The sequence below is a fragment of the Cyprinodon variegatus genome, unplaced genomic scaffold (genome assembly GCF_000732505.1).
Source record: "Cyprinodon variegatus isolate N-32 unplaced genomic scaffold, C_variegatus-1.0 Scaffold481, whole genome shotgun sequence".
NCBI lineage: Eukaryota > Metazoa > Chordata > Actinopteri > Cyprinodontiformes > Cyprinodontidae > Cyprinodon > Cyprinodon variegatus.
In genome coordinates, this window is record NW_015150934.1 from 719,521 (window position 1) to 731,932 (window position 12,412).

The 12,412-nt window shown below is 35.5% G+C and overlaps 1 protein-coding gene across 1 annotated transcript; it reads right to left on the reverse strand.

Annotated features, from left to right (window-relative positions):
- Positions 1 to 1,774: 1,774 nt before the first annotated feature.
- Positions 1,775 to 12,135, reverse strand: LOC107094419. Its single transcript, XM_015389998.1, has 6 exons — positions 11,850 to 12,135; positions 7,390 to 7,734; positions 5,638 to 5,805; positions 2,695 to 2,790; positions 2,580 to 2,611; positions 1,775 to 2,501 (listed from the first exon to the last, which is right to left on the reverse strand). Exons 1-6 carry the CDS (start codon positions 11,884 to 11,886, stop codon positions 2,349 to 2,351), a joined length of 831 nt encoding a protein of 276 aa, XP_015245484.1. The 5' UTR covers positions 11,887 to 12,135; the 3' UTR covers positions 1,775 to 2,348.
- Positions 12,136 to 12,412: the final 277 nt, after the last annotated feature.

Genomic DNA, 12,412 nt, shown 5'->3' on the forward strand with positions numbered 1-12,412 from the left:
CTAATAACATCACACATGTGGTGCCCTCTGCTGGTCCTTTTTATTGTCTTTCTTTAATCATGTGTTTAATGGTGGTCTGCCATGTCAGGCAATATGTATGTACTGAACATGATCTACTAAACGCTAATTGCTTGTGCAAACAGAGAGTTTCATGTGCAAAAAGTGGGTGTGTTTCCAGGGATATACTGTATCAACACTGTGTGCAGATGTAGAGGCTGAAAGTGATGAAAGTGGCCATGACAACTCTATTTGAATCATTTGAATCTGGTTCTGCTTCTGGTTGTCATCATAAGAAGTCGGTGAGTGGTTTTATTTTGTGAATAACACAGGCGGCCATATATTTGCAGATGGCAGATGGGAACCTCTATGTGGGAAAGATACATGTGGTGGAGAATAGAAGAGACCTTTCTGTTTAATTGATAAATAAAATTAGGACCTATCATCTGTAGGAAAACTTGAAGTGACCATTACTGCACCTTTTGTCCTGGAAGCCATCAGATCATTTGAGGTAATCATTTTTGGACCCAAGGAGAAAAAAAACAAGTTACAAGCCAGCTTCAATTAATTCATTGAGAGAGTAGAAACCACTTATCAGGCTCACTATCTTGATGCCGTGATTAACTCAATACTCAACCTTCAGGGGCACATAAAGACAGCAACAAAGTTGATCTTCAATCACCTAAAGAACATCTCCAGGATTAGAGGACTCATGTCTTGACAGGACTTAAAAAACCTATTCATGTGTTCGTTTTAGGAGAATTGACTATAGCAACAATGTCTTCACAGATCTGCTGCAGCTGAATGCTGCTGCCTGCATCCTCACCAAAAATTAGAAAGAAAGGCACATCACTGGCTACCTGTATCTCAGAGATTAGATGTTAAAGTTATCACCAAAAAAGATTAAAGACTTGTTGTAAACGCATCAACCAGCCAAAGATCTACTCTGCAAATGCAGAACCAAAACCAAACATAGAGAGTTAGCATTTGTTTGTAGGCACCACTAATCCAGAACAAAATCCCAGAAGGCAGTAAAAGTGCCTTAACCCTAAGTGGCTTTAAAGTTAAAAAATGTGTAATAAAATAAAATTTTTCACCTCTGATCAACACAAATTTCCACTCAGTGGGAAAAGAGCAACTTCCTATTTATTAGTGAAAAGACCAATTTGTTTTAAGCCACTTTTATGGTTGATTTAATTGGGATTTAAAGTACCGGTATGCAAATAAAGGCAATTCATCTGATGCCTCAGAACTGAATAACAGGAAAACTACTACACACATGGACAGTGGTCACAGAAATTATTTGAATCTGACAAAAGTAATAAGAAATAAAAAAATTCAGTGAAAATGAAAACAATAAACTTCAAACGTTGCTTTTCAACCAAGCATGGAAACATTTTGGAAAATACACTCCTAAACAGGCCTGGGTAAAAATTATGGTACCCATAATATACTATTTTGTTGCACAACCTTTTGAGGCAATCAAACAATTCCTAAAGGTGTCAATGAGATTTCTGCTCCTCTCAGCAGGTATTTTGCTCAACTCCTCATGAGCAAACTGCTCCGGTTGTGTCCGGTTTGAAGGGAACCTTTTCCAGACAGCATATCTGCCTTTATTAGATAATTGTTAAAGACTGTTTCTGATTGTGAGGCGTTCAGAGGGAATGTTGTTTAATGTCTGCACATTTTAGGAAGTATACAGCCAGGGGACATCAGTGCATTTGGAGTATATAGAGTATCTGTAGGAACCTTCATTACTAGTCTCATTTCCAACACTCCAAATAAATTAATATACATATGTCACATTTTCTTTCCATTGTCTGTGGTTGCACTTATGTCTCCTTCTCCTGATGACAACAGACATTTTTGCGTGTAAGTTTTACCTGACGGTCAAAGGACTAAATAAACTGTAGAAGCAGACACTACACCCACCATCCCTTTCATGGTTTACGAATCACGTTGCTTGTTCTAAGTAATTTCAATTTTTAGCACATGCTTCTCAATTTTGCATGCCCTGATTATCAATATGTTCTGCATATTCCTGAAGGTCAAACAAGCTTAGCTGTGTATTTATTTTGGTAATTTTACAAAAGCATTTCTGTGTGTGCATCCAGTTAATAGTTCGACTTTGCACGCTGTTAATATATGCATGTTTGGATGAGGCCCATGCAGCTGCATGCTTCTTTGTGTTGTTCTTAGAATTTGTTTAAGCTCAGCTATCACTCTAGAAACGCTACAACTTTAGCAACAGATAGTACGGAGGGATATTCAAAGAGATGTTATGATTTCACATAGAATAGAGTGTGTTAGTTTCACAATAAAAAACAGCAAAGAAACTGAATAATTCCTGCTCATTCGAGGGTTTTGGGATCCAGCCCCTCATAGACCTCAGCGTACTGGAGGTTGTCCTCTGCCTCAGATTTTGGAGGATCCTCTTCTGAAGTCTGAACGCCCACTGCTATTTGAGTGGAAGCTGTATCTACATTTTCCTGACAGCAGTCATTCTGTAAAGAATTTAAACATTAAAATTTACCTTTTTATAACTATGAAAGCACATTAAAAAGGCAAAAAAAAAAACTTACCGCATTTATATTTTCTGCATGTTTGTTTTGACCTAAAGAAAGCGAATAGCATAAGGAGAACATCTAAGTCTTTTATGCAGCAAGATTTCAGAATTCTCCTCTTGTATAACCTTACCTGCTATATTTCGCCACCGTCTGTAGAATATAAGAGGGATAATGGCACAAACCAGAAAAGCCAGGCTTCCAGAGATGATTATGACAACCATTGTGTCTGCAGACAACAATGGCTGATGGTTAATACATTGTTTAAAACATCCTCTCATAAAAAAGATTTCACATTAAAATCACTAAAGCGTTGGTAGCTGGTTGATCTTTTTGTTTGTTTTCGTAAGCTGAAAATGTAAAATCCAAAGTCTATGCAGACATGCCTTTGTAAATTCTCAGTCACCCGGATGTAATTGCAACCACAAAACAGGCTTAAATTAGAAGGCAGAGGGACTTTCGCTCAGATACTATCCATGAGCCCACAGGGCCTAGGCCCGGCCCAACAGTCAACTTGTGAGCCGAAAGTCCAGTTCTCTTTCCAATATAAGCCAGTTTTGTGTCTTTATTTATATGTTTTGTTATTGTGCTTTTTTAGAAGAGAAACTTGAAGATCTTGTGGGTGTGTTTTATCAAAGTAGTAATGTTACTTTAATTTTATACTTCTTTTTTTTCCTTGTATTTTATTGGGCCTATACCCATGATGTGTGACAGAATATGTGGATGTCACACAAAACAGCAGACTGGATAATAACCCTCTTCACAATGGCATAACAACACAACATTATTAACAACGTTAATAACATAGTAATTAAAAGTACCACTGTCCGCTTTGCTATTGGTGTCGCATTTAAACAGCTCACCATCCTGTTGAAATCTGCCATGTGTTGGGGTATAAATAAGATGTGGTCAGACTATCTAGTATCAGGTGGATTTAAGAGGAACTTTTCGCACCATCACATCTGCAAAGAGAAATCCTAGTCCACAATTGCATAGGGGGCCAACCAGATGTCAGTGACGGGGCCTCTAAGAGGTCGAGGGCCCCTAAGCAACTGCAGTCTCTGCTTACCGATAGTTACGCCATTGACTCTTCAGCTCTGAATATCAAACGTGTATATTCATTTGGGGGAACGGCCAATCACTGAGTATGGCCAGGAGCTCAGGCTTTAAGATTTTACAATTTGTCTCGTCAGACCAGAGAATTGTGTATCTCATGAGCTTAGAGTCCTTCTAGTGTCTTTTGGAAAACATCAGATGGGCTGCCAGCGTCTTTTCCCAAATGATTTTCATCTGGCTAATCTACAACACATGCTGTACAGATAGTTGTCTCTCTTGAAGATCTTCCTAGAGCTCTGACAGAGTGACAGAGTGTAGACAGTGCAGCAGCTCTGGGGAGAATCCTGTGGGCTCAAAATGTCCATTGCTCATTGGGGCTTTTAAAGCAGCATCCATTTTTTTTCTGAATTCTTCCCCAGATTTGCGCTCTCAGAGGTCTACAGACAAACTCTTCGACTTCATGCTTGGTGGTTACACACTGTAGGACCTTATATGGACCGATGGGTTCCTCTCCTAATCTTTTACCTTTAACTAAATCTACCAAAGGCCGACTTCAAAAAAGCTGCAGCAACATCTCAAGATGATCAGTAGAAAAAGCATGAACCTCAGCTTAATACAGACTTCACGGCAAAAGCTGTGGATACTTACATTTATGTGATTTCTTAGTTTTCTATTTTTCATCTTTGCTTTCCAGATATACCTTATAGTGATGACATGCGGTTTCTGTTAACCTCAATAACACACAGTAACACTGTCAAATGATCCTCATCTTAAATAAACATGTCAATTTAGATTATACAGACATGCAGTCAAACAGAATATCAGTGAGGTCAGTTCAATTTTACCCAAAAGAGAAAGTCATTCATGATTCATTATGTCCACTAGACTCAGTTATTGGAACTCATTATAAATTTGTTTTGGCCAGCAGAGCTTACATAAACTAGGCTTGGTTTAAAATGCTGCAGCTGGAGTTCTCGCTAAAACCAAGAGAACAAAAAACAATTTTTTTTATATATATATATTTTCTTTAGCTACATGTTAATTTTGAGACGTTATTGAGGTTATTTGGAGTTTAAATCTTGTCTTAGACATGATTATATTTCAGATCTTCTAACACCATATGTCTGTGGCCAAATCCTGAAGTCCTCAGTTCCTGTACTACAGACTCGACTGAGAACGATGCTTTATGGTGTTTTCTATGCTTGAGGAGATTATTATGACTTATCAATGGTTTAACACCTTTAAATCATATTTTCTAAAAAAAAAAAGTTTTCTACTTCTTTTTAATTCTGTGATCATATTGATATAGTTAAATTAAGACATAGTTGTCTTAATTTTTCCTAAATTTGGTTTTAGTAACATTATACTACTTACCAGATATGAATAAAGCAAGAAATTGAAAATATTCTATATGTATTATATATATAACAATGATACATTATGTACTTTTTATTTTAATCATGAATTTATTTTCCGTTTAATGCATTCAAAAAATTAAAGCTATAGTTTATTTTATATAATGCAATATAAATAAAATAACTGGACCAGTTTGAGACTTAATAGAGGGTCTACGTTCCAGGAAGTTGAATTGTTTGTGTTGTAAAAAATGTCTGAAAATGACAGGCTTAGTGAATTGATCCTGTAGTGTTAATACCATGTACAGAAAAAAAAAAAAAATAAATAAAGAGAAACAATTACATGTCCCTTTAATTAATGTTATGTTTGTTCTTATTTTATTTTAATCTCTTCATGCTGCTAAAGTATTATCTATCCCATTGAACTTACCTATTCTTACGTTATATAATACTAGTAGTAATATTTTCATGTGCAGTTAATTACTCATATTTAGGACATTGATCTTATCCTGTTGTTTCCTGAATTTCATTTGGGGAACATCAACCATAACTTGAGGCAATAATTTTGATTAGAAATAAACCTAAATAAATTTGTAAACCTAATCAATGTATTTCAAGACTTGCTCTATAATATTTTAAGGTTTTGTCTTGAAAAGGTGTGATACCTGTTAGGTGGTTTGCTTCTTTCTGTCTTCTTTTCCTGTCTGAAGATGGTGGCATGATTGTAACGTGAGATGCTTCATCGCTTGATGGAAAGCTGCCTCTGGGAGAGCGTAGCCCTGCCTGCTGGGTGGTATTGGGGGCTTCAGGGGATCCAGCAGGAACAGTGGAAACTTTGAGAGGCCAAGACAAATGGCTGGTCAGTGAGGATAAATTGGTCTAGGCTCATGTGACACTGTAACATATAGCTAAGATAAAAAAAAAAAACACATTACCAAGTAATCACATGATAAAGCTTCTCACATTCACAGAATACGGATTGGACTATTAAATAACTCCAAGTCAGTTGAAATGTAGATTTATAAGTTGGATAAATCCTAAACAGGATATTTTAAAAGAGAGATATTGTGTAATCAGTTTTGCTAGCAGAAAAAATATTACCAAATACTTGGACACAAAGTTTTTAATTCCCTTTAAAAAAAAAAAAAACATGTTTCAGTTAATCTTTCCCTTTTGGTTTTTTGTTTTTTATTTAAGTAATACCATTATATGCTTTAAATTAGAGTCCTATCTTAGATTATATAGAGAATCAGTGGACCTAAAGATTATGGTTATAGCGAAGCAGCCTTTCAGATTCAAAGATTTTAGGTTCTTCATGTAAAAAACTGTTCAGCAATAATAGATCCAAGTAATGCATGTAATTTCATAGGACAACTGATTATGATGAGAGAGATCAATCATTTTCATTGTACTTTTTATGTTTAAATATATTCTAAAACTTTCAAATTCATTTTTCAAATGATGCTCCATCCTTTGTCTATTAGCGGTAAAAGCAACCAGTCCCATTTAATCAACAGAATTTTTATGTGGAATAAAAAGCATTTCAAATAAAAAATGGTTGAAGTTAGGAAATATCTGTTGCCTTTAGTTTATACTAAAGCCATCCCAAGTTGATTTTGGTGGTAAAAATGATTAAATAATGACATCCTGGTGACTTAAGTAAAAACAATTTGAGAGGTAGATGTTTTAAAATTCTGGCAGAGATCAGGGTTTTACTATCTGTCCATCAGGAAGGCATCACAAGGTTGACTGTTCTTCAAAATGACCCTAGGCTGTCAGTATCAAGTAGGTCAGCGCCAACTTTTCTGAGCTTTGTTGTTTTGAGCTCGTAGCACTTTTGAGACGATAATTATCTAAACAATCCGCTCCTTCATACAGTTTCACAAAGAAGTTTTCCCAAAACTTTTCATTTTTTGGTTGAAACATAACAAAAAGTGGAAAAAAAATTAAGTATATAAATGGGAAATATTTAGACTGGAGTTTTTACCTGGTTTTAACATAATCCTGCTTTAAATTTCTCTATGTTTTCATCCCTTCCTGGTCTTTAACAGGCTTTTTGTTCGCTGATGTTCTTGAACAAACCTCTGAGGCTAGAGGAAAAGACCTGTGTCTATTAAACTCACTTCAAAAATACTTTAATAATCCCAAAAGGAAATTCAATAATTACGTTAATCGATAATAAAGATATATTAAGAATATCAAATCAAATAATTATAATGCATACATTCATAATTGTGAAATAATCGAAATATGTATATTGTTTAATAATATTTAAATTGATATTTTGCTAATATTTATAAATCATGTAACATCCTAATAAGGAAGTATGTTGTTCTAATAGGATTTTTGGTATGTAATAATGAAGTTACTTCTATTTTAACACCAAGAATGTATTATTCATCCACCTAAAAACTTACCATCAACCACTTTTAGACTAACTTCTTGGAACGTGAGTTTTAAGCTTCTACTCATTGCACAGAGATAACTGCCAGTATCGGTTCTCTTTAGTTTGTTTATTGTCACAGTAAAGACCCCGTCTTCTCCATCCAACTCCATGCTGTATCTCCCATCCAATTTTACAGAAGAGCTCATCATCTCCATCTGAAGGATGGTGTTTTCAGCAGAGCAGATACCATTGCAGAAATGCACACTGTCCAGCTCTGAAATGTTGACTGCAGACCAGCTATCAAAACAGTGGATGGAGACATTTCCTCCAACCTGGCCGTTCACTTCGAGAACCTGGGATGCATCCAGGTGGAAAACTGCAGAGAGGAAACAAAAATGTCTTGAAGATGATGGGTAAATCTCTTTTTTAGTTTGAGCACAAAATGTGCAGTAGAAAGTAAAGGATATGTACAATATGTATATTTAAATGCAATTATTATTCAGATATGGCTGGAAAGTTGTTCAACAATCAACATCTAATGGAAAAACTAAAATGAAATTTAAAAAAAAAAGTGTTTTATGTCTAACAGCTAATGGAAAATTTATATTCAGATTAAAATATTACATAAGACCAATGAAAATTGATATGTGATAAAGAAATGCTTTGTAATAGCCATGGGGAAGTCATGAACAGTCACTGCCTGCGGTTGTAGTCATAATTTCAAAAGACACCAGGACCTGGGTATCAAGGAGAAATACAACTGGACTGTTCTTTAACAGCCCAAACAGCTCTAAGAGAGAATCCACATTGGTTGAGGTATTGATTTAGGGAACCATGTCCTCTGCTGCTGTTGGTCCGATGTGATTGATCAGGTCCAAAGTAAGCAAAGCCAGCTACCAGCTAATTACTTCATGCTTCTCTTTGATGACAAACCTCATGGAGATGCAAAATGTTCTTGTCATCGCAGTGTGTGAATCCTAAAACCACACATTGAAAGAATGATGTAACCGCTTTTGGCATTTACTTAATCATATTTAGTTGTTTTATTTCCTACCCTGCAAACATGAAACAATTGTGTTAAAGTAACTTAATATGATTAAGTAAATACCAAAAGCAGTTGCATTATTTTTTTCAGTGCACCACATTGACGTAGTACTTAATGTAAAATTTGTTTAAATTAGCTCAACCTTTTTATAGTTGGATTGCTTTGATTACCTCCTTGTACCTTAAGCTCCTCAGCTACTCCTATCCAACTCAAGGTGGCAGTGATGCCGTTTGATCCTTTTATGAATTATCTTTTCATCTAGAGTGAATTCATTTATTCATTCATTGATTCATGTATTTATTATTTGCTAAGATGGGAAACAGAGAACAGAACATAAAGACATATCAAGGATCCTCTGTTGGGCAAAGAGCTAGACTGTTTAGCTTAACCTAGACGTGAAAATAGTATTTCATGCTTCCTGAGCCACTCATTTTGCATATTAAACCAGAGTGAATTCTGGAATTGTCAGCCTATGTGGGATGGGTATTTTTAGGAATTTGATAAGTTGTTATTGCCATTAGCATCACGCAAACCGCTTCAGTACCATCCCGAGGGAGACTCTCCTTTCATATTTGTTTATTTAAAACCAGGTGATCTAACCCTGAATAAAGCAATTAACAGGTTCTAATGCTTTTATATAACTAACTACTGCTGTGCTTAATATGTAGATTTCAAACCAAAAGTATATATTGTTACATTTTTTTATTTTCAACATCGTTTTTTAATATAGGTGTATATTTGAAAAAATAAACTACAGTGATTCATGTTCTGTTGAATAGCTACATGTTATTCAAATTCAGGACAGATTTGATGTAAAACAGCTTTTATTTCTTATTTAATTTTGATTTGAAATTATGTGAAAGGGATTGTCCAAGGCTAGAACAACTTCTGTTGCTGTTTTATTCATTCATTTCAGTTTTTTATTTATATGGCTCTTAAAAAGCCAACCACAAAAAACTCAACAAAAAACAAAAAATATGCAAAAATTTATAAAACAACTAAAGCACACATACATTAAAAGAATTCAAAGAAATAGTTAGAAATCTGAGGGAAAAATTCGCAGAGATCATTAAAAGTCTGGATCTAAAAAGGCCCAGGTCAGGTCTGCGACCGACAAGACCCATTTGGTGGAAGAACTGGGACAAAAACTTTGGATCTGCCTTTAAAGAAGAAACTACGGTGGCCGGGAGGTGCAAACACCGGCCACATTTCAGAAAATTAGTCGGGGCCAAACCATTAAAAGCTTTAAAAAGAAAAAGAAAATAAAGTTTTAAATCTATTGTAAAAATGAAGCGTTGGAAGGAGGATACAATGGGGGCCTTGATGAGGCTTGAGTAAGAAACATTTGCAAAAAGATTAACAGTAGATGATTCTAGTTCTAATAAAAACACGTATAATTTTTTCAAGATCAGAACAATCTATAAAATGCTTGGCTCTTCTGTTTGTTTGATGTTTTCAATATCATCAAACCTTCTGTCTTGTCAAGCATGGTCTCTGGATTTTAAAACAGGTTGTGGTGCAACCTCTAATTGAAAAAAAATAAATAAATAAAATACATGTTTTAATTCATCACTCCTTTTACATTCAAATGAATCTCCAAACTTCCTTTCCTTTCAAAAATACTAGAGAAAGTTGTTTGTGCACTTTTAAATGTATATGTGGAGAGAAATGGAATTTATGTCGTATTTGAGTCGGATTTTAAATGTTTCCCAGGACAGAATCTGCTCTTTTTTAGGTTTTTAATGATATATCTTTAGCTGCGGAAGCTGATAACTACAGTATGTCGCCCTGGTGCTCATTGTGTTTGTATTAGAGGTGCTGCTTTGGAGTGGGTTAAGTTTTATCTGGCTATCATAACTTTTAGTGCTGCCATGAGGGATTTCCTGTCCTCAACCGGTTACTCAGGGGTCTACGCTAAGACCCTCTCTCTTTATTCCGTATATCTAACTCTTGGGTTCTATTTTTCAGAAATCGGATGTGTCCTTTTATTGTTATGTCAATGACTCTCAAGTCTACATTTGAAAAAGCAAGATGCTAATTCCATGAATCTTTTGATGAATGTCTAGATGCAACCAAGGCTGAGGTCATACTATTCCTCCCAAGTGGTCCTTGTGACACCCAGCTTGTTCAAAATGCTGCCCATTGCCCTGATAACACAGGTCACAGCACAGCACTCCTGTTATGGCTGTTCCATAATGAATCTATGTGTGGATAAGGGCTGATTTTTCAACTATTTTGTTCTAAAATGCCTGAAAGCTTTTGTTCCTCCGTTATCTTTAGGATTTAATTCCCTCGTTGTATTCGACAAATGTCAGCTGGTCAACTGCTACTGGCGGTCAAAGCAGAAGCTTATCACTAACTTGCTTTTACACTTGTGGGATACATTAACTCACCATGTTAGGCAGGCTCCTTTACTGTCTTTTATAATTCAAATTTGTATTTAACTCTGTATAATTTGAACACACAGCACTTAGGTCAGCTAGTTTTAAATGTGCTTTATAAGAAAATATGTATATTTTAAGCTTTATATAATTTAGATTTGAATTTCAATTTTGGCTAAAAGAGGAAAATATTACCTTTATCCATTTTTTTATTTGAACAATAATTTTCTAGTACTCGGAAGGTAGCTTTTTATTTCTATGTAAACATTTCCACCAAAAATATACATTTATTTAATTTAGGAAAAAGAAAATTCCAGCCGTTTCAACCTTCAGGAAAGCTAACTTTGCAACAAAGCTCAAGTGTTGCTGCATAAACTAAGTACTGACTTGGAAGCTTTTAAGAGAGAATGCTTGACTGGTCTGCATTGTGAGAAAGAATGAAGGTGAAGATTTGGAGATTCACTAGACTGTTTCATCCATGAACATAAAAATGAAGGGGAAAAAAGTTGTGTATAGAGTTATACAAGTTATTTTCCATCTCCTTTTACAGCCTAAATTTTCAACAAAACAGTTCCGGTATTAATTTTAGAGAATGTGCAAAGAGCAAAAACATCTCCTTCTGGAAAGAACAGACTATTATATACTGAAAACATGATAGTTTCTTTTGCATTTCCAGAACCACTATAGAGTAGCAAATGTCTGGGAAAAACATTTAATGCAGAACAGTACATCTTAGACGTCATTCTTCTTCCACTTATCTATCTAATGCTGCCCCCTCTGGGTTGCCCTTTATCAAATCTTATCTGATCTGCCTGAATAAACTGTTGCTGTTTGTTGTCCTAAAAAATGCAGAATTGTTGTTATGCAACCTGAGATTTCAAAGAGGAAAAAGACACAGATTTAAGGCAAATTTAAACTTATATTAGTCTGTGGTATTAAATAGATTATCCTTTTTTTTTCTTACTCAAAAACATTAACTTAATCCCATGCAAAAGTGATATAAGTGTAATTTATATCATAAAAGATTTAAAACACAGCAGCCCAGGCTAAAATGAAGAAACGTACCTGAAAAGCAACAAACGGTGAGGAGAAGAGACCTCATTGCTCGATTCCAAGTGAAAAAAGAGTGTGGAAGAAACTTTCAGCTTGAACTAGTAATCTGATTTACTGCCATTAAACAGGAACGCCTCATAGACAAAAGCAACACTCCCCTGAAACGATTCTTTGGCAAAAGAAAAAAAAAAACTTGCAGCAGCTCTTGTTCAGTCTTCCTCTGCATGAAAAAGGAGCGGGTCTGGTGTACCATGCCTCTATTTATCCTCTACAGCCAACCTACTGCATATGCTAGTTTTTCCTATCTCTTCCACTCAGCATTGAGGAACCAGCTCATGACTGTGATGGGCTATAAAGTCCTCAGTGTTCATGTCTACCTCCCCCAGTCATTCGTGTGCCTCCAAAAGTCTAGATCCCATTATGCTGGAGGCCATCAGACTCAATAAGTGGTCTGTCTGCAGATCAGGTCACGGGTATCTGAGGGCAACCTAAGGACTATTTGTTTCAATAATGAAGGCCCCGTTAAACCACATAAAATCTCTGGGAGATCAGGTTCTTCATCAAAAAGTCCGAAA

Coding starts and splice junctions, on each gene's coding strand:
- LOC107094419 (XM_015389998.1), bottom strand. CDS start 11,886: ATGAGGTCTCTTCTCCTCACCGTTTGTTGCTTTTCAG. Junction 2,612..2,694: donor ACGGTGGCGAAATATAGCAG/GTAAGGTTATAC, acceptor CGCTTTCTTTAG/GTCAAAACAAACATGCAGAA. Junction 2,502..2,579: donor ATGCAGAAAATATAAATGCG/GTAAGTTTTTTT, acceptor AATTCTTTACAG/AATGACTGCTGTCAGGAAAA.